The 23085-nt window shown below is 40.4% G+C and overlaps 1 protein-coding gene across 1 annotated transcript; it reads left to right on the top strand.

Annotated features, from left to right (window-relative positions):
• The first annotated feature begins 5271 nt into the window (after positions 1-5271).
• On the top strand, positions 5272-19844 carry LOC133556913 (uncharacterized). The gene is made up of 8 exons (XM_061907265.1): positions 5272-5303; positions 5487-5625; positions 10515-10727; positions 12199-12341; positions 12416-12483; positions 14521-14649; positions 19433-19528; positions 19605-19844. The coding sequence occupies exons 1-8, from the start codon at positions 5272-5274 to the stop codon at positions 19652-19654; spliced, it is 870 nt and encodes a 289-aa protein (XP_061763249.1). The 3' UTR covers positions 19655-19844.
• Positions 19845-23085: the final 3241 nt, after the last annotated feature.

Consider the following 23085-nt stretch of genomic DNA (forward strand, 5'->3'; position numbering starts at 1 on the left):
TGAAGCTCTACATAAAACAAGAATGGGAAATAATTCCACTTTCAAAGCTTCAACAATTAGTTTCCTCAGTTCCCAAGTGTATTGTGTGTTGTTAAAATAAAAGGTGATGTAACACAGTGGTGAACATGCCCTTTCCCAACTAGTTTGACATGTGTTGCAGCCATGAAATTCTAAGTTGATTATTATTTGCAAAAAAATAAAATAAAGTTTATGAATTAGAATATCAAATATGTTGTCTTAGTAGCATATTCAGTTGAATATGGATTGAAATGGATTTAAAAATCATTGTGTTCTGTTTTTATTTACTTCTAACCCAATTTCCCAACTCAAATGGAAACAGGTTTTGTATTATTTGCTGCTATCAGTGTTGTGCCAAACACTGATGTTGTGTACAACTTTCCAGTTTCTTCTGTCCACAACTAATTACTAACTACATGTAGAGCAAACACCCATAGGTGTGGTTATTGTAAGGATATGTGTTTGAAATTATTCAAGTTTTTATCTTGTCCGGAAAATGACATAGGTGGCCATTTCTATGGTATTAATGGGATTGTAGAATAATGTTATTCATCTGATGTTAATGTGCTACTGTAAAACCTCTTTCTTCTTTAGAAGCTACATACAATGATAACGAAACTTTGTTTATCGAGGATTTTCAGTGCTTGATTATGTAATGATCTGAGAGAATTTAAAACTGGCTTAAAAGACCATGATGACATACAGTCACTGCAATGAAAAACTATTTAGGTGATTCAAATGATGAAAAGCTCCTGATGTGCTGGAAGTTGGCAATTATATATTTCAGAGGACGACACAGCTTTTTAACAGGATTTTAAAAATTTAGCTCAGGATCTCGTATCATGTGTAGGAATTTTTAACTTCCTCAGCATTACTTATCATGTAACTATTCAGATGGATGTTTGGGAGAACACTTTGATTTTGTTTGTTTGAAAAATACATTGTGAGGTTTTTATCTGTGTTCAGCGTAAGGGTGGACTGGTTCAGCCACTTTGATGCTTCGGTCATTGTCTCGAATAGCTTAGCTGCAACCAGAGTTGCATTGAAACCGTGAGTAAAGACGAAGGTGTCGTCAGCATACATCAAGATCTCTACATCTTCACTGACGATAGGTAGGTTATTAATGTGCAAACTGAAGAGCAGTAGTCCCAGAATAGACCCTTGAGGTACCCCTGTGGTACAGGAGCTGAGCGGCAAAGTTTTGTCATTTATTCTTACGCACTGAGAGCGATCTGCGAGGTAAGATTCAAACCACCTGATAGTGTTTGTGGAGAGATTGAAATTCTTTCATTTCAATCTCTGTTAGCTGATATTAGCTGATCATCTATCAGCTAATATCTTGTTTACGCTCTGAAGTAAATCAAACACTATTTACATGTGTTTTTAAAAACGTAATTTCAACCAAATCCATGCAATAATTATTATTTTAGTGCATGTAAACATACTGAGTGTGCGTGGGGCAGCAACATTGGGTTTCGGGAAGAGGAAAAAAACAGTCCAATGGTCCATCAAGTGGTGGGATGGAAGGAGGACCAACCAAGACAAACTTTTGTGACGCAAATACGACAAATTGGATCCCAAGAAGATGCAGTTGTGCAGGGCTTAAAACTTGTAAGACAAACATTTGTGCAGCAAACTCCTAAAAACACTTGAGTGCTCCTATTGTACAGAGGAACTTGGACCACTGTAATCACGTTGGTAGATTCTTACGTTAGGGTTAGGGTTAGGGTTAGGGTTATGGTTAGGTTTAGGGTTAGGGTTACCAACAAAATATGAAAGTAAGTTCATAAACTGTGAAAAGAAATGCAACAATGCAATATTCAGTGTTGACAGCTAGATTTTTTGTAGACATGTTCCATAAATATTGATGTTATAGATTTATTTTTTTGTTAAGAAATGTTTAGAATTAAGTTTATGAATCCAGATGGATCTCTATCACAATCCCCAAAGAAGGCACTTTAAGTTGATGATTACTTCTATGTGTAGGACTCTTTATTTATAATTGAATCACTTGTTTATTTTTCAACAAGTTTTTAGTTTTTTTTACATCTTTTTTTTCCAAATAGTTCAAGAAAGACCACTACAAATGAGCCATATTTTGCACTGTTATACAATTTAATGAATCAGAAACTGATGACATAGTGCTGTATTTTACTTCTTTATCTCTTTTTTCAACCAAAAATGCTTTGCTCTGATTAGGGGGTACTTGAATTAAAAAAATGTTCACAGGGAGTACATCACTGAAAAAAGGTTGAGAACCACTGATATAGAGGGTACGCCATCCTCTTTTGTGGGGGAGCCTCGATGGCGCTCGCCTCCTTCAGTCGGCCACCCAGCAAAAACCAAACCTTAGACCTAAAAACTTTTTGGCCAAGGTTAAAGGAAACAAGTGTGTGGACAAAATGAGACGTTAAAAACTGAGCCACATGAAAGTATGGCTGAGCTACATGAGGAGGTAATCTAACAGTTTTGAGCGTTCTGCTGGCAAAATCCTCCATTATAAATGTTGCATACCTATTCAACGGGCCCATAGCGATTTGGTTCCGGAATAGCCACGGTAACACCAAATGATCCCAAAAATAAATACCGCTGATGCCCTCATTGAAGCCATTTCCGACGGTATTATATTTGTTTGTTGGTTGGTTGCACATTAATCGACAGTGTTTAGGATAGAAAAAATTTAAAATAAACTTTGAAGTATGAGGAATAATAAAAAGGGCTGCTTACTATGTAGGGGAATTTACTGCGGCTTGGCATGTGAATGGGCACTTGCATTGCAGCAGGCCCATAATAATAATTACCTCTATAACTGGATTGTATACGTCGTATTTTCTGAAAAACAAGTGAGAGTGAGTGTAGAATTTGATTAGAAGATGCTGTATCGCTGTTCTGTTTTATGGTGTTACAGTCATTCAAATAGAGGGATAGAAAAGAAGTGGTTCATTAAGGTAATAAAGTCAGGGGGGGAAAAAAAGTAATACTCTTAAAAGTATCACTTTGATCATCTTGTGGAATACAATCGGGCCATGCTTGTGTCTGCAGAGATCACTTTGTTGAAAAAACAATGTGATCATTTGTTTGGGAAACTTTCTGTGAAGCAACAAAGATTATTCTCTACTACATTGGTAGTGTTTGAGAGCAGAACTAAACGTAAAGAAACGACAAGATATTGAATTAGTTTGTGTTCTTTTGTGGTTACCATCCCTACATATAATTACAAAGACCTGGTCGTGCAAATAAACGAACGTGATGTTTATTCGACACGGATGACCACATTTTAGCATCTCTAGTGCTATTTATTAGCATCAAAAAAATATCCTTGATAGTATCAATAAACTAGATTAATACATCTCTTGTAGGCTAAACCACATATAATAATAATAATAATAATAATGGATTAGATTTATATCGCGCTTTTCTATTGTTAGATACTCAAAGCGCTCACAGAGAAGTGGGAACCCATCATTCATTCACACCTGGTGGTGGTAAGCTACATCTGTAGCCACAGCTGCCCTGGGGTAGACTGACGGAAGCGTGGCTGCCAGTTTGCGCCTACGGCCCTTCCGACCACCACCAATCATTCATTCATCATTCATTCCCCGGTGTGAGCGGCACCGGGGGCAAAGGGTGAAGTGTCCTGCCCAAGGACACAACGGCAGCGACTTTGAGGGGAAGCGAACCTGCAAACCTCAGGTTTCTGGCACGGCTGCTCTACCCACTACGCCACTACGCCATATTGCTAAACAACAGGGACATCTATTGCTAATTCATGAGACAAAATGTGAGCTTCACACCATAAAAACAACTGCAGACATGAATTCTAGATGAGAATAATATATGCAGCAAGAAATCAACTGCAAGCAAATTTGTCCTTTCAAGGGATTGCCCTCCGGATAGGGTTGGTGAGGGGATGAGGATGCCTCTATGGGGCTCCAGTCCTACCGACTTGTCCCCTGATCGTTCATCCCTCATTGTTATTGAACACACTAACGTCGAGGAACTACTTTTAGTAAAACGGAGCCATAATTAGGGAATGTAGCTATTGCAGCGCTTGTCATTCCAAGCTGCTGCCTCGACTGTAAGTGGGTAGAACTTATTGATAAATTATAAATCATGTCTCTCACTTATATAGTAGAAGTTTTAGGATATCCATGCATCCATCCATTTTCTACTGCTTGTCCCTCTCGGGGATGCGGGGGATGCTGTAGCCTATCTCAGCTGCATTCGGGCGGTAGGCGGGGTACACCCTGGATTAGAAATTGGTAAATTTTGAAATTCAGGTTTGACCCGAAGACATATAGGAAGACAATATGCTCATTTGGTCCCACCTATTTTTTCCTAGGTGATTAGTTAAGGTTATGATTAATTCATCATCTAAATGGGGAACACTAGTCTTGAGCTGAAAGATACAAACATCCCGTCAGTCGGCATCTCAGTGAGCGCAGAGTACAGTCAGTGATTGTTTTATTATGTTCATAATTTTTATTTCTTGTTTAGCACTTAGCAATACTGTCACATGATGCTTGGTGTTTCACTAGAGCTGGATCTACTTATCATCAGCTTCTAAAACCTGTAAGTCATTTTTATATTCAGGCTAAAGAATAGAAGGTTGTAGATCATCATTTATACCAAACTAGTCTTTGTTGTCCCTTATAAAGTCTGCCATGATTAGTTGTTTCCGGCAAATTTTGCAATGCCCCAAAAACAATGTTCCGGAAGTAATTATGTGTTATTATGAATGTACCCGTTACTGCATTATGCGTATATTTACAGCATGTACTGTATATAAAACATTGATGGATATTTATGGATGTTTCTAGAGGGCTTTAGAGGCAGAATAGATTGACTCCTAAAACCTGCATTGTTAGCTGCCTCTTGCTAGCGTTTATTTACAATTTAGAATGCATAAAAAATAGAAAGATGTGTTCTTATCTCAGAAAGAGATTGTGAATAATAGGCAAAATCCCCCAGAAAATGCAGTTCACCTTGATAACAATCATCTAATTTACAACAATGCTAGCAAATCATAAATACAATAGGATATGCTTTATGAAAATGTGTTATTGTGTTCACTTTAGTTACTTGCTCTAAAACCTTTTCAGTTCTATAATCTTTTGTTCAAGTGTAGTATCAGGTCTCAAAATCGGATCCAAGGCCAAAATGTTTATGGTAACATCCCTAATTTAAAGATGAAAAAAACAAACTACTCTCAAAATTTAATATGCACATGATTTCGATCCAACTGTTAAGGTGATGTGCAACAAGGAGCTCTTCAAATCCTTCAGGTACAGCTCTCAAATCAAACCTGACTTTGATAGAGTGCATCCTTTGGCCTAAACACAAAACAAACATTATTCTTTCAATCAGACATTAAAAACAAGGACAAGGTCCTAATTCTTTGTTTACCTTTTTTGTTTGTCAGGTTCTCTTTCTGTATAAAAAGTCCTCTTTATTGCATCCATGCACAGTCTTCGTGCTCTCAGCCAGTGTTCACTTGTCATCATGTTGGCCTACTTTTGCTTAGGTCTGCTGGCTCTTTGCCCCCTGACTACTGCGTCAGATCCCACCTGTGAGGAGCTTACAGCTCCTTTGGAGGATCGCAGCCTGGTATGTTTCATCCAAGTTGTTACTGCTTTCCATGGCTTATAGAGAACCCTGACCCTGAAAACATCCATCCATCCATCCATTTTCTACCGCCTATTCCCTTTTGGAGTCGCGGGGGGCGCTGGCGCCTATCTCAGCTACAATCGGGCAGAAGGCAGTGTACACCCTGGACAAGTCGACAGCTCATCACAGGGCCAACACAGATAGACAGACAACATTCACACTCACATTCACACACTAGGGCCAATTTAGTGTTGCCAATCAAAATATCCCCAGGTGCATGTCTTTGGAAGTGGGAGGAAGCCGGAGTACCCGGAGGGAACCCACACAGACACGGGGAGAGCATGCAAACTCCACACAGAAAAATCCCGAACCTGTGATTGAACCCAGGACTGCAGGAGCTTCGTATTGTGAGACAGACGCACTAACCCCTCTGCCACCGTGAAGCCCCCCCCCTGAAAACATACTTTGTCAATATGTTACTGTATGTGTCCATAGCTAACTGGAAAATGGATTTTTACTCTTGGAACGTCAGACAATGAGCATTTTATGAAGGAATTTGAAAACGTCACTAGCTCCATCCATCTTCTTCCGCTTATCCGAGGTCGGGTCGCGGGGGCAACAGCCTAAGCAGGGAAACCCAGACTTCCCTCTCCCCAGCCACAAGCTCCTGGGTTGAAATTACACCCATCCCCAACAGTGACAGATACAGCATGAGATGGAATGACAAAGCGTAATCATTTTATCCGGTCTGGTTTAATCTTTTCAACAAAATGGATCACAAAGTAATGGTTTAACTTTCTCTTTACAAGAGCTAGAGCAGGGGTGCCCACACTTTTTCTGCAGGCGAGCTACTTTTCAATTGACCAACTCGAGGGGATCTACCTCATTTATATATATCATTTATATCTATTTATTTATGAAAGAGACATTTTTGTAAACAAGTTAAATGTGTTTAATGATAATACAAGCATGTGTAACACATATAGATGTCTTTCTTTCACAAAGACACGAATATAAGTTGGTGCATTACCTTATTCTGATGACTTGCATTGATTGGAATCAGACAGTAATGATGATAACGCCCACATTTTCAAATGGAGGAGAAAAAAAGTTGTCCTTTCTGTACAATACCACATGAAAGTGGTTGGTTTTCGGCATCTAATTCATCCAGCTTCCATACACTTTACAAGAAAAACATTGGCGGCAAATTCCGTAGCTTGCTTGATTGACATTCACGGCACCCGAGGGTCTTGTGAGATGACGCTGGCTGCTGCCAGTTCATTATTATGAAAAAATGACAGAGAGGAAGGCGAGAAACACTTTTTATTTCAACAGACTTTCGCGCCGTCCCTTCCGTCAAAACTCTAAAGGCCGACTGCACATTTCCTATCTTCACAATAAAAGCCCTGCTTCATGCTGCCTGCGCTAACAAAATAAGAGTCTCGGAAAGCTGGCATGCACAAGTGATGTGCACGCCAGCTTTCTGAGAGATCACTTGTGCACGCCAGTTTTCCGAGACTCTGTATTTAGTTAGCGCAGGCAGCATGAAGCAGGGCTTTTATTGTGAAGATAGGAAATGTGCAGTAGGCCTTTAGAGTTTTGACGGAAGGTACGGCGCGAGAGTCTGTTGAAATAAAATGTGTTTCTCGCCTTCCTCTCGGTCATATTTTCATAATAATGATCTTGCAGCAGCCAGCGTCATCTCACAAGACCCTCCGGTACCGTGAATGTAATTTAAGTGACGTCTTGGTGAAGATTGATGATCACTAATTTTTAGGTCTATTTTTTTGTTAAGCCTGGCTGGAGATCGTCTGACACACCCCCCGCGGTCGACTGGTAGCTCGCGATCGACGTAATGGGCACCCCTGAGCTAGAGAATGCACTTCTGAAAATTTGACTTCAAACTTTGCAAACACTACAGCAGTTGTGTTTGCAAAGGTTGAAGTCAAATAGGAGATTTGACATATGGAATTAATAATGTCTTGATCAGTGTTACCTTTTTAATTAGTTACTGTCAAGTTACTTTTTAATTTCCACCCAGAACTACAAAACCCAAAACCAGTGAAGTTGGCATGTTATGTAAATGGTTAATAAAAACCAAATCAATAAAACAATATAAAAACAAAACCTATGTTCAATTGAATAGACTGTAGAGACCAGATACTCAACAACCGAACTGGAAAACTTTGTTTTTTTTTGCAAATATTAGCTTAGCTGGTAAAAAAAAAATTGAGAAAGTTGAGGAATGCTCATCAAACACTTATTTGGAACAACTCACAGGTGAACAGGCTAATTGGGAACAGGTGGATGCCATTATTGGATAAAAAAGCAACTTTCATGTAATGCTCAGTCATTCACAAACAAGGATGGGGCGAGGGTCACCACTTTGTGAACAAATGCCTGACCAAATTTTCGAACAGTTTAGGAACAACATGTATCAATGAGTTATTGCAAGGAATTTAGGGATTTCACCATCTACGGTCCGTAATATCATCAAAAGATTTATACAATCTGGTTAAATCAATGTTAGTGCAACCGTTGGTCTTTCCCTCCATGTTGTGTGTTGTATGCAGACAATACTCTGATATGACCGCTTGTATATGTTCTGTTCTGTGTTCACCACCTAATCAAATGGTAAATGGGTTGTACTTGTATAGCGCTTTTCTACCTTCAAGGTACTCAAAGCGCTTTGACACTACTTCCACATTTACCCATTCACACACACATTCACACACTGATGGAGGGAGCTGCCATGCAAGGCGCCAACCAGCACCCATCAGGAGCAAGAGTGAAGTGTCTTGCTCAGGACACAACGGACGTGACGAGGTTGGTACTAGGTGGGATTTGAACCAGGGACCCTCGGGTTGCGCACGGCCACTCTTCCACTGCGCCATCAAACGTTGATTAGGGTAGATATATATTTGCAAGGCCATTTTCAAGAAGGATATTTAAAGATCTTGTGAGACAGCTCGCTCAACTGTCTCGGAAATGAAATGGGGAAATGGTCGCCACTTCCACTCGAATCAACTGACTACAAGGGGTACCACTGGCTTATACGGCGTCGAATGGGTGCTACAAATTGTGAGTTCAAATATTTAATTTGAATTGAATTTAATCAAGTTCTGCCACCGATCATACAGGGAGCAGACTGCCACAATCAGACAGTCCGATACCCCATGCTCTCGGAGCACTCCCCAGAGGACTTTTCCAAGTCCACAAAGCACATGTAGACTGGTTCAGCAAACTCCTATGCACCCTCAAAGACTTTGCTGAGAGTATAGAGCCGGTCCACAGTTCCACGACCAGGACGAAAGCCACACTGCTCTTCTTAAATTCAAGGCTTGACTATCTGGCGTAGCCTCCTCTCCAGTACACCTGAGTAGATCGTACCGGGAAGGCTGAGGAGTGTGTTCCCACGATAGTTGGAACACACCCTTCGATTCCCCTTCTTAAAGAGAAGAACCACTACCCCCGGTCTGCCAATACAGATGTCCACGCATTGTTGCAGAGTCTTGTCAACCATGAAAGCCCCGCAACATCCAGAGCCTTAAGGAACTCCGGGCGGATCTTATCCACCACCGGGGCCCAGCCACAGAGGAGCTTTTTAACTACCTCGGCAACCTCAGCACCAGAAATAGGAGAGCCACCACAAATTCCCCAGGCACTGCTTCCTTACTGCACATAAGCAATTATATTACAGACTTTTGACCCCTCAGGCGGTACTGCATCAAAAACCGACATCAGTGTGTAAAGGATATTACCACATGGGCCCAGGAACACTTCATAAAACCACTGTCAGTAACTACAGTTGGTTCACAACATCTGTAAGTGCAAGTAAAAACTCTACTATGCAAAGCCAAACACATTTATCAACAATATCCTGAAACGCTGCAGGCTTGCCTGGGCCCGAACTCACCTAAGATGGACTGATGCAAAGTGGAAAGGTGTTCTGTTGTCTGACGAGTCCACCTTTTAAATTATATTTGGAAACAGAGGACGTGGTGTCCTCCAGAAAAAAGAGGAAAATAACCATCCGGGTTGTTATAGGCGCAAAGTTTAAAAGCCAGCATCTGTGATGGTATGGGGGTGTATTAGTGCCCAAGGCATGGGTCACTTACACATATGTGAAGGCACCATTAATGCTGAAAGGTACATACAGGTTTTGTAGCAACATATGTTGTCATCCAAGCAACGTTATCATGGATGCCCCTGCTTATTTCAGCAAGACAATGCCAAGCCACGTGTTAGCTGGCGTAGCTTCATAGTAAAAGAGTGTGGGTACTTTCCTGGCCCGCCTGCAGTCCAGACCTGTCTCCCATCGAAAATGTGTGGCGCATTATGAAGCGTAAAATACGACAGTGGAGACCCCGGACTGTTGAACGACTGAAGCTCTACATAAAACAAGAAAGGCAAAGAATTCCACTTTCAAACCTTCAACAATTAGTTTCCTCAGTTCCCAAACGTTTATTGAGTGTTGTTAAAGGAAAAGGTGATGTAACACAGTGGTGAACATGCCCTTTCCCAACTACTTTGGCACGTGTTGCAGCCATGAAATTCTAAGTTAATTATTATTTGCAAAAAAAAATAAAGTTTATGAGTTTGAACATCAAATATCTTGTCTTTGAAGTGCATTCAATTGAATATGGGTTGAAAAGGATTTTCAAATCATTTTATTACATTTACATTTACATGTAATACAATTTCCCAACTCATATGGAAACAGGGTTTGTATTTTTGTATTTGAAGCCACTATTGGTGGTAAATGAAGCTTGTGTTTGTTGCTGCCTGTGTGTGCATGTCACCAGAATAAAAGACCGACAGGTCCTGCTATTCATACGCTGCCAGCTCGCAGTTATATAACAAGATAAAGAGGATACAATGTGCCCTAGTGGCAGCCCACTGTTACGCAACGCATCTTTGGAGGGGGTATCTTGCAGGCAGGCCTCCTTGACATCAGTGTGCTGCTGCGCCATCTTCACTCAGTCATGTCTGCACAGTTGGTCGTCGTTCTGCTGGCCCTCACCTCCTTGTGTGCCGCTGCATCACCGGAACATGACTGCAAAGATCTGGTGAAGCCTCTTTTACTGGACAACCACAGCCCTGTGAGTATTGCGTCAACAGGTCTCAATGACAGCATGCGTCATTTTTTATAAGTTGAAATGATGCATCAATGCAACATTTTTTCTGTTTTTTTTTTTTAATATGACTCATTTTTGGACTTTTAGGCGTGCACTCGTATTGATGCAAGAAAAAACAGGTCTAAAATAAAATTACTGTAAAATATTAGCTATTGTTACGCTAAGGGTTTTCCACTTTAAACAAGTATATATTGTGCAACTACCTTCAGAATGATTGATATTGTGGGCTTTTTTCTGTTTAAATCAATCAATCAATCAATCAATGTTTACTTATATAGCCCTAAATCACTAGTGTCTCAAAGGCCAATATGTTTATAGAACGCGACTGTTTTGAGTACTTTTCCAAAAAAAAACCAAGTTATTTTTTCGTTCTCAAAATTCTACAGACAATACCCTCATAATGACAATTATTATTGGAAAAACAAAAACTAGAAATCACATGTACATAAGTATTCAGACCCTTTGCTTGATACTTAGTTGATGCACCTTTGGCAGCAATTACAGCCTTCAGTCTTTTTGAATACGATGCCACAAACTTGGCATACATATCTTGAGGTAGATTCGCCCATTCCTCGCTGCAGCACCTCTCATTCTCCACCGGGTTGGATGGGAAGTGTTGGTTTTAATCCAGGATATGTCTGTAAATGTTTGCATTCATCTTAGTCTAGTCAGGGAGGTGACCGAGATCCCGATAGTCACTCTGTCTGAGCTGCAGAAGAACAACTATCTCTGAAACAATCCACTAATCGGGCCTCTATGGTGGAGTGGCCAGATGGAAGCCATTTGTTGGTAAAACGTTTCCAAACATGCACCTGAAAGTCTCCCAGAACATGGAAACTACATTCTCTGGTCTGATGAGACGAAGATTGAAGTCTTTGGCGTGAATGCCAGACGTCATGTGTGGAGGAAACCAGTCACCGCTCATCACCAGGCCACTACCATCCCTACAGTGAAGCATGCTGATGGCAGCATCATGCTGTGGGGATGGTTTTCAGTGGTCAGGATATAAGGAAAGATGAATGCAGCAATGTACAGAGACATCCTGGATAAAAAAACAATGCTTCCCATCCAACCTGATGGAGATTGAGAGGTGCTGCAAAGAGGAACGGACGAAACTACCTTATGATAGGTGTGCCAAGTTTGTGGCATCGTATTCAAATAGGCTCAAGGCTGTATTTGCTGCCAAAGGTGCATCAACTAAGTATTGAGCAAAGGATGTGAATACTTATTTTTTAGGACTTCTTTTGCCATAAATTTGCTTAATTGAAAAAAAAAAATCACAATGTCACTACAGGGTTCTTTGAGGACAAAATTATTTTGTTCCCATTTGGAATATGGCGTAACATACAAAATGTGGAAAAAGTGTCAATAATTTCCGGGGGTACTCTATGTTGTCTTGGTTGCATCATGAGTGTTTTTGGTGACGTGTTGCCAGATCTTCGGGAAATGGGTCCTCCATGTGGGCTCATGGGACACGCCAGGCCTGAAGAACGACCTGGTGGTCGTGAACACATCGTGGATTGAACTGTCCGCTTCCTCACGGAGCGACATCATCTCCCTCTACTGGGGTGACCGCCTGTAAGCCCGCCATTTTCCTTTGTTGACGCTGAGTTGTCATCGCCATATCTCACCGACTGTGTCTCACTTTTCAGAAATGATGATAAATGTCTTCAGGGATCAGCTGACGTCACCGTGACTGGCATGACCAGTAACGCCACCTGTAAGTGTCACCTCAAATAACATGTACAGGCCCAAAAGTTGTTATACACCACCTCAGTGGATGTAAAACTGAATAATATGTCAATAAAGTGTATACTTTTAGAGGTTTGGCAAAAAATATGCGCTGTATTGGGAATGATTACGTAGAGTGGTTCTATTTTCCGGGACTTAAACTCATTGGTACACAAATTACTAACCATAAGTTTTGGATGAACAATAATTTGCAGTCAGTGAGTGATAACCAAATTCTGTTTCCTCCTTGGAGAGGATGTCACTTGCTTTGTGGGTTTTACTTCTTTCACTTCAGTCTAACACATTAGTAGTTGGAGTATACTCCCATTTCTTTGCATCAAAAAGTCTTGAATTGCTCTAATGATATGTTTATGGTCATTTTCCACCCTTGCCATGTGTCATTTTTGTAGCATTTTTTTTAATTGGAAGCGATTCACCATTCATCAAGGTCGTGACAGTTCCCCCCTCCCAAAAATAAAAAAAGATGGTGCTCAAAAATGCTTACCTACAATCTTGTCCTTTTTAAGTCCCTAAATCCACTAAATAATTAGCGATTACTAATTGTTCTAATCTACATTTTTTTAAGAATGATTTTACTTAATTTTTCTCAAATCATACATTTGAGTCCTTGAAAGTGGAAATATTTTCAATACAGTACAATTTGTAACTGGTAAATTAACTGGTTGTATTTTTGAACCTCTTAAAGTTTAACGTGGAATGTGTTATTGTTCTGAGTAGGGTTGTACAGTATACCGGTAATAGTATAGTATCGCAGTACTAATGAATCAAAAAGGGTACTATGTTTGAAAATTACCGGTTCGCCATATTTTTTTTTTTACAGGCATGACATCGCGTCGTCGATTTGTCGCGACATTGCTGGTTTTACGAGCACAGGAGCATGTTCGGCAGCGCACTGACACTGAGTACTTACAAGCAGACACAGTTTGTAGACAGAAAAGGGAGAACAAACTTCGGCCTAAAAACTGAATATAAAGATAAAGCTATAACACTGAAACGTCCTCACGAAAGCTACTTGAAAACATGGCTAGCTCGTTAGCGGCTAATGCCCATCCGCAATCGGCAGTGTTTTAGCTACTTCTAAATCACTTATCCTCGCCTCTATGGCGACAAATAAAGTGAGTTTTTTTTACAAGTATCATCCATGCAGCACGAGGAAAAGCTTAGCATGCTTCACTCCACACTGTAGGAAGATACAATAGCTGACCGGCGTCACAATGTAAACAAATGCAATGGGTGGATCTGCACCTGACATCCACTGTAATGATACCAAGTACAAGAGTGTATCTATTCGATACTACTATGATTGCATTAACATTTTTATTGTCACAAAATCTATTCATATTATATTCATATAATCAGGAAATATGTCCTTGCACACATGAGAACTTAAATTATGACCAATGTATGATCCTGTAACTACTTGGTATCGGATTGATACCCAAATTTGTGGTATCATCCAAAACTAATGTAAAGTATCAAACAAACTAAGAATAAGTTATTATTACATATTAACAGAAGTGTAGATAGAACATGTTGAAACAGGAAGTAAGTCGATCTTTAGAGTAAATGAACAAGTAGATTAATAATCAATGTTTACCGCGTGTCCCCTCATAATGTTGACAAAATAATAGAATGATAAATGACGCAATATGTTACTGCATATGTCAGCTGACTCATTAGGAGTCTTTGTTTGTTTACTTACTAATAAAAGAAAAGTTGTCTAGTATGTTCACTATTTTATTTAAGGATAACATTTTTCTCCAATTGCAATAAGAAACATATGTTTAATGTACCGTAAGATTTATTTTTAAAATGTAGTCCCCTTTATTTAGAAAAGTATTGAAATACATTTTGGTACCAGTACCAGTACCAAAATATTGGTATCGAGACAACCCTAGTTCTGAGTGTACAAAAGCAACAACATAACAATTCTTGCATCTGAATATTTGAGGACCTAAAATAATGATATTGAAAATTTATCGGTGTTGTTTTCATATCTCCGCAGACAACATCAACAACCACACTTCCTATCACGAGGGCAAGTACTACGAGACCTGCGCCGAGTGCCTCCTGTCCGAAGACACCACACTCCTGCCGGACGGCAAATCTTTGGGCCGATATCTTTTTCTCTTTAGTATGTCCGTCTTCTTTTATTGTGCAGTATTATGAGCCATGACTGCTGAAACTAGGTCAATTATACTAGGTTAACAACCCCCATAATATACAGAGGAGATGCACCTTCATTTGGAAATGTACAATACTCCAATGAGATTTTCATTCTACGGGCAAACATAAAACATGTTTTAGGGACCGTCAACAAAGCGCAGAAGTGAAAATAGGTACAACTGTAATGAAATGTAGATTATGTTATACTCACAAAGTGAAAAAAGGTGATTTTTTTGGGGCTCATGTTTTCCAACTGTTAATATATGAGAAATAGTTTTATAGTGTAGTTGTATAAGCGTTGAGACAACATTTGGATAAAGCAATTTAAGTTGTATAGCCCATATACTCTACTATACAAAATATGTGTAAAATATATAAATATCTATAAAGGAATGTATGAATGTAATTATACATAATTACATTAGTTTTATTTAATTGTATAAAAATAGACTTAAGTATTTTTTTCTGTTTTGCAAAAAACATAAAAATCAAATTTGGTCTTATATTAGGCTAACAAATGACACCATTTTTTTCTGTTTTTGCATGAAATATCTAAAAGTCCATATTATTAACATACGGCGATGAGGTGGTGACTTGTCCAGGGTGTACGACGCCTTCCGCCCGATTGTAGTTGAGATAGGCACCCATGACCCCCGCTACACCAAAGTGAATAAGCGGTAGGAAATGGATGGATCAATGGATTATTAACATAAAATAAAAATATTTTAGATAACGTTTAGATATCGGCACCATAACGTGGTGGAGGGGTTTGAGTACCCAAACGATCTGAGGAGCTATGTTGTCAGGAGCTACATGCCCCGTGGTAACGTTTCTCAAGAATAACTGGTCCGAGGTGACTAATACCCGTTCAAAATACTTTTATGAAGAAAAGAAGACCCAGGAATAGCACCACGTCCAGGTAAGGCATGCCAGGTCCCCACTGTGGAGCCAGGTCCAGGGTAAAGGCTTGTCAGCCAGCACCTGGTGACCTGGATTTCCCCCACGGAGCCCTGTATGGCACAGCCTGAAAGATCTACCACCTGCAGGGGGATCCATGCGAGTCCGATGCTATGTGGATTGGGTAGCAGTCGAAGGCGAATGCCTCAGCGACAAGGTCCTCAGTTCCCAAATCTGGTTGTTGGGACATGAAATGTCACCTCTCTGGCGGGGAAGGAGCCTGAGCTTGTGCATGAGGTCGAGAGGTACTGTATATATATAATCGGGCACAGCATAGGCTCTGGAACCAAACCCCTTGAGAGGGGTTGGATTTTGCTAGATGCTGGAGTTGCTGTGGGGAATAGGCAGCGAGCAGGTGTAAGCTTATCATTAGTTCTCCAGCTTGGCGTCTGTGTGTTGGAGTTGTCCCTGGTGAACAAAAGGTTTCTTTCCCTGTGCCTTTGGGTCGGGGACGGACTCTGACTGTGGTATGTGCCAAATGGCAGTTCAGAGTACCCGGCCTTCTTGTGGACCCTAGAGGGAGTGCTGCAGGGTGTCCCCCCCAGGGACTCTGTCGTTCTACTAGGTAACTTCAACGCCCACGTTGGCTGCGACAGCGAAACCTGGAAGGGTGTGATTGGGAGGAACGGCCTCCACGATCTGAAACATAGTGGTGTTATGTTATTGGACTTTTGTGCTAGCCACAGTTTGTCCGTAACAAACATCATCCATCCATCCATTTTCTACCGCTTATTCCCTTTCGGGGTCACGGGGGGCGCTGGCGCCTATCTCAGCTACAATCGGGCGGAAGGCAGGGTACACCCTGGACAAGTCGCCACCTCATCGCAGGGCCAACACAGATAGACAGACAACATTCACACTCACATTCACACACTAGGGACCATTTAGTGTTGCCAATCAACCTATCCCCAGGTGCATGTCTTTGGAGGTGGGAGGAAGCCGGAGTACCCGGAGGGAACCCACGCATTCACGGGGAGAACATGCAAACTCCACACAGAAAGATCCCGAGCCTGGATTTGAACCCAGGACTGCAGGAACTTCGTATTGTGAGGCAGACGCACTAACCCCTCTGCCACCGTTCAAACATAAGTGCACGTGGCACCAGGACACACTATGTCACAGGTCGATGATCGATTTTGTAGGGGTTTTATCAGATGTGCGACCACATGTCTAGGACAATCAGGTGAAGAGAGGGACTGAGCTGTCAACTGATCACCACCTGGTGGTGAGTTGATCAGGGGGCGGGGGACCATGCCGGACAGACGCGACAGGCCCAAAGATTTAGTGAGGGTAAGCTGGGAACGTTTGGCAGAGGCTCCCGTCCGCCAGATCTTCAACTCGGACCTTGAAATTGAGTCCGAATGGGCCGTGTTCCATACCTCCATTGCTGCTGCTGATGATCAGAGCTGGGGTTGCAAGGTGGTTGGTGCTTGTCATGGCAGCAACCGCTGAAGTACCTCTGGATTGGCAAACTGGGGTGGTGGCCCCCCTTTTCAATAAGGGGTAACTGGGGTGGGTTCCAATTATTGAGGGATCACACTTCTCAGCCTCCCGGGGAAAGTCTATTCCAAGGTGCTGGAGAGGAGAGTGCAGCCATTCGTCGAGCCTTGGATTCAGGAGGAACAATGTGGTTTTCGTCCTGAACGTGGAACAAAGGACCAGATTTATACCCTTGCTTGGGTACTGGGGTGGGCATGGGAGTTTGTTCAACCAGTCCACATGTTTTGTGGATTTGTAAAAGGCATTCGATCGTGTCTCCCGCCATTCGGTTCCCGTACAAGCGGAGCAGGTGACTGGTTTGCATTGCCGGTAGTAAGTCAGACATGTTTCCCGTGGCCGTTGGACTCTGTCAGGGCTGCCCTTTGTCACCGGTCCAGCTCATTATCTTTATGGACAGAATTACTAGGCGCAGTCAGTGTGTGGAGGGTTTCCAGTTTGGTGGCCAGAGAATCGCATCGCTGCTTTTTACAGATGATGTGGTCTTGTTGGCTTCGTCAGGCAGGGACATTCAGCATTCACTAGGTCGGTTTGCAGCCAAGTGTGAAGCTGCTGGGATGACAATTAGCACCTCTGAATCTGAGGCCATATTTCTCAGTCATAAAAGGGTAGACTGCAATCCCCGGGTCGGGAGTGAAGTTCTGCCTCAAGTGGAGGAGTTCAATTATCTTTGGGTCTCGTTCACAAATGCAGGAAGAATGGAACGCGGGATTGACAGACGGATTGGTGCAGCGTCTGCAGTGAAAAAGAAGCTGAGCCAGAAGGCGACGCTCTCGATTTACCGGTCAGTCAACATTCCTACCCTCACCTGTGGTCACAGGCTTTGGGTAATGACCGAATACCAAGACAAGCGGCAGAAATGAGTTTCCTCCACAGGATGTCTGGGATCACCCTCAGAGATAGGGTGAGGAGCTCAGTCATCCAGGAGAGACTCAAAGTAGAGTCGCTGATCCTTCACGTCGAGGGGAGCCAGCTGCAAGGTCTCGGGCATCAACAAGGGATTCCTCCTGGACGCCTCCCTGGTGAGGTGTTTCGGGCATTTCCAGCCAGGAGGAGGGCATCTCTGCTTAGACTACTGCCCCCGTGACCCCGACTCGGATAAGCGTCGGGAAAATGGAGAGATGGATAACATTTAATATATCCATCCATCCATCCATCCATTTCCTAACGCTTGTCCATTTTGGGATCGCGGGGGGTCGCTGGAGCATATCTCAGCTGCATTCGGGCGGAAGGCGGGGACACCCTGGACAAGTCGCCGCCTCATCACAGCATTTAATATATATTAAGCATAATCCATAATAATGCATCCATTTTCTACTGCTTGTCCCTTTTGGGGTCGCTAGAGCCTATCTCAGCTGCATTCGGGCGGAAGGCGGTGTACACCCTGGACAAGTCGCCACTTCATCACAGCATTTAATATATATTAAGCATAACATAATAATTTTCATATTAATAACATAAAATAAAAAGTACTATGTATAATGTTTGATATATATTAAATATTATACGACCCCAAAGGGAATAAACGGTATAAAATGGATGGAAGAGTTAAATATAATATACAATGTTTTATACATTTTAAACATATATTGTATAATAGTTTTTTATTTTATATTAATAAACTAGACTTTTGCTGTTATGCAAATATTAGAATAGAATAAACAAATACAATTGTATATCAAATTATATTGTATCCTATTTGAACAGTATATGTATATAAACCTAGGGAATAAGCGGTAGGAAATGGATGGATGTATACATAATAAATAAAATAAAAAATATACATGTATTACAAAAAACTTTTAGATTTTTTTTTTGCTATGCAAAAACCATGAAAAATTAAATTTAGTTTTCTATGAAGCTAAAAAATGACAGACTAGGCCAGAAATGTAAACCCTTTTTCACTGAAAATTGTACATGTAATGTTTTATGATGCAGCAGCGCCACCTGCGACCCCAAAGGGAATAAGTGGTAGAAAATGGATGGATGTTTTATGATGTGTAAGCAGACACCGAATGTAGTAAGATAATTTTGTGACAAAAATGAAAAGGTCCAAATTGTCATTGCATATTTTTATTGGTTGTAGATCAGCTATCCATAATTTTAATATTTGATTAGTTTATCAATAATTTGTCTCTTAAAATTATCAATATAATTTTGTCATGCTGCAGAAGTGCATCACTTGTTGCCATTTATGTGGCCTGTGGCTTTTTAATTGTAGGTCGGGATTGTATCAACCATATCAGTTTACTTCAGTTATTATTTCATTATAATGTTATTATTTCAATTTTTTTAAGCCCGAACTGGTAAACTGGAGCCTTCCGAGTTGGAGACCTTCAAGAAGCAAGCGGCCTGTCTTAATTTCCCTGATGAGTACTACTTTATGGGCACAAGTGAGACGTAATTTTTAACTTTTATATGCACTTCCAACTTTCCTGTTGCATCATTGTCCTGTGTTTTGCTTTTCAGACCTGTGTCCTGACAACAGGAAGACTGAGACTCCTGCCTCTGCAAACTAGAACGTGAAACATGCACGTGCAGACGAGGAAATGTCTTACTAACCCAGGGTGTCCTTAAATGTCCCCTTGTGCAGGGGAATAACTAAACATGGAATAATTAGAAGACGCGTTGAACTGTACTGTAAAATATGTGTTTAGGTCGGAACAAAAACGAGTTGAATAGACAAAATAAAACATTATTCACTTCTTGTGTGCAGTGGTTGATTTTTTCTAAGCCCTTGGTAAAAGAACCTTCACAAAGACTGTTGCCGGGTAACATTGTGGTGACCCTTCGCTGGGAAAACAACCTTTGTTACACTGCAGAATAGCTTTTGGCGAATTGTGGCGCTTGGCCCAGAGTCCTTTCAAGCGTCAAGATGTTCATTCAGCGCTCTGTCAAAACATGATGAGAAACAAGGTTCCTCTGTGCAGAATTCACCTTTTCTCCACTCCTTTACGGGAACCATTTTGGAACAAAAACAGTCTTTTTGAGAGAGAGAGAGAGAGAGAGAGAGAGAGAGAGAGAGAGAGAGAGAGAGAGAGAGAGAGAGAGCAATATTCGGCAGTAACACTGTGCAGTGTGGCAGTTCAACATGGCTCTAGTGCCTGCCTTTACCTTTTTGTTGGCCCTCGCCACGTTTTGTGATGCTTCTGCACCGGACTGCAAGGACCTGGTCCAACCCTTTATGCCAGAGGATCCAAAACTGGTAACATTTTGTTATTTTTATAGTCTTATTATTTGGTAGAGAATGTATCGCAGTGTCGTTCTATGTTAGAGGTGTGACGTTCGCAAGCGAATCAAGTCTTTTGAACTGCTCTTTTAAGTGAACAATGAGAACCGATTCCCGGTTGAGAGCCTGTTTTTTGTACACGGGCAAGTTTGGTGTCGGCAATTGCTCACTTCGCACCTGTATGCCACCCAACTGGCAACTGGACAGACAGAGTTAAAGACATTTACCATTTAGATTAACTCTTTTTGAATTTAAAGGCCTACTGAAACCCACTACTACCCACCACGCAGTCTTAAAGTTTATTTATCAATGATGAAATATTAACATTGCAACACATGCCAATACGGACTTTTTAGTTTACTAAATTACAATTTTAAATTTCCCGGGAGTTTCGTCTTGAAAACGTCGTGTAATAATGACGTGTACGCAAGACGTCACTGGTTTTAAGTATGAGCGCTGCGCACACACACAGCTAAAAGTCGTCTGCTTTAACGGCATAATTACACAGAATTTTGGAGATCTGTGTTGCTGAATCTATTGCAATTTGTTCAATTAATATTGGAGAAGTCACAGTAGAAGGATGGAGTTGGGAAGCTTTAGCCTTTAGCCACACAAACACACGGTGATTCCTAGTTTAAAATTCCTGGAGGTGAAACTTTCCTATGGATCAGAGCGGTCAAGCCAACATGGATCCCTACCAGATGTCAACCAGCAGGTTTCGGTGAGAAAATTGCGGTTAAAAAGTCAGTTCTTACCGGAAAAAAGCTGAGCTTGTGGCGTCCATAGCTGCCATCGACTCCCCTGAGACACCCTTCCAACTATCAGGTACTATTTAACTCACTAAAACACTAGCAACACAATAGAAAGATAAGGGGTTTCCCAGAATTATCCTAGTAAGTGTGTCTAAAGACATCGGAATCTGTCCCAATGCAATCACAGTTTTTTTTACTTATTTTTTTTCATCTTTTTTTTTCTAGTACATCGCTATCAATATCCTCAAACACGAATCTTTCATCCTCGCTCAAATTAATGGGGAAATTGTAATTTTCTCGGTCCAATTAGCACTGTTTGTTGGAGGCTCCCATTAAAAATAATGTGAATATGTGAGGAGCCCCCAAACTTGTGACGTCATCGTCTGCGACTTCCGGTAGAGGCAGGGCTTTTCTCTTAAAACCGAAAGTTGCGAACTTTACCGTGGATATTCTGTACTAAATCCTTTCAGCAAAAATATGGCAATATCGGGAAATGATCAAGTATGACACATAGAATGGACCTGTTATCCCCGTTTAAATAAAAAAAATCTCATTTCAGTAGGCCTTTAAGATAAATGTATTTTTACACATAAGAACAATGAATACATTAAATATATTTACATGTATACATACATACATATATATATATATCTAAATATATATACACATTTATAAATATTTATTTATAAATATACATATATCCATACATATGCATACATACACATATTATTATATATACACATACATATATATGTATGTATGTATGTATATATATATATATATATACATAATATAGTATATATACATACATATATGTAAGTATGTATATAGGTATGTACAGTATATATGTACATATATATATATGTTGAAATTATTGTTTTTATTATTATATATTATTATTACTAGATGGATGGATTATTACTTCTTTTTGGATTCACTTTTCATAACCATAAAGTGTACGCACACCAGGTATGGTAGTACATACGTTTTATTATATATTTATTATTTTTATTATTAACGCATTTTATTCCTATTTTATTTGTGTATTTTCTATACAGTTAATATGCTACACATGTTGTTAGATGAGGGAAAATTCAGACTAATGACGTCACTGACCAAGCATTAAATATGGCACCTACTTTAGGAATGTTTACAATGAAAATACAACAAAAATAAGATTATGGTCAAAATTTCAGAATAATTCTCACCAGTAGAGTAAGATTTGTGTACATTTGGATATTCTTCTATACACCCTATCGTATAACTGATGCTAGTAATTGTTTCTTTGATGATAAAAAAAACCTCAAAAAAACAAAAAGTAACTATTATAAAGAGCCTGTCTTTTAAACGGGTCTTTGAAAAGAATGGCTCCTCAAGATCCGGCTCGCTTCAAAAGAGCCATAAATCCCATTTCTATTCTACATTACTGCAAAGTAGGAGTGTCCTGATACAACCTTTTCAATTTCCAATTGAAGCCTTGATTATTGGCCGATACCAACAGATAATATATATGATATCAGCACAAATCAGGTTCATACTTCTAATTATTGAATATAATATGTAAAATAATTTAATAGACTATTTTATTTTAGAAACATTTTATAGTGCGGCTTGTTTAAAAGGCTTGATCGAGTGTAATTACTCAAGCGGAGAACAACGGTATGTTCTAGTAATGGTAAATGACGCCCTGGTAAGTGTATGCATACTTGCCAACCTTGAGACCTCCGATTTCGGGAGGTGGGGGTGCGGAGGGGCGTGGTTGGGGCGGGGGGCGTGGTTAAGAGGGTTGGCGTATCATTCACCAACTCAAGTATTTCATATATATTTCATATATATATATATATATATATATATATATATATATATATATGAAATACTTGACTTTCAGTGAATTCTAGCTATATATATTTATTTTATTATATATATAAATAAGAAATAGTTGAATTTCCAACGGCACCTATCAAATACA

Source organism: Nerophis ophidion, linkage group LG07 (genome assembly GCF_033978795.1).
Source record: "Nerophis ophidion isolate RoL-2023_Sa linkage group LG07, RoL_Noph_v1.0, whole genome shotgun sequence".
In the NCBI taxonomy this organism is placed as follows: domain Eukaryota; kingdom Metazoa; phylum Chordata; class Actinopteri; order Syngnathiformes; family Syngnathidae; genus Nerophis; species Nerophis ophidion.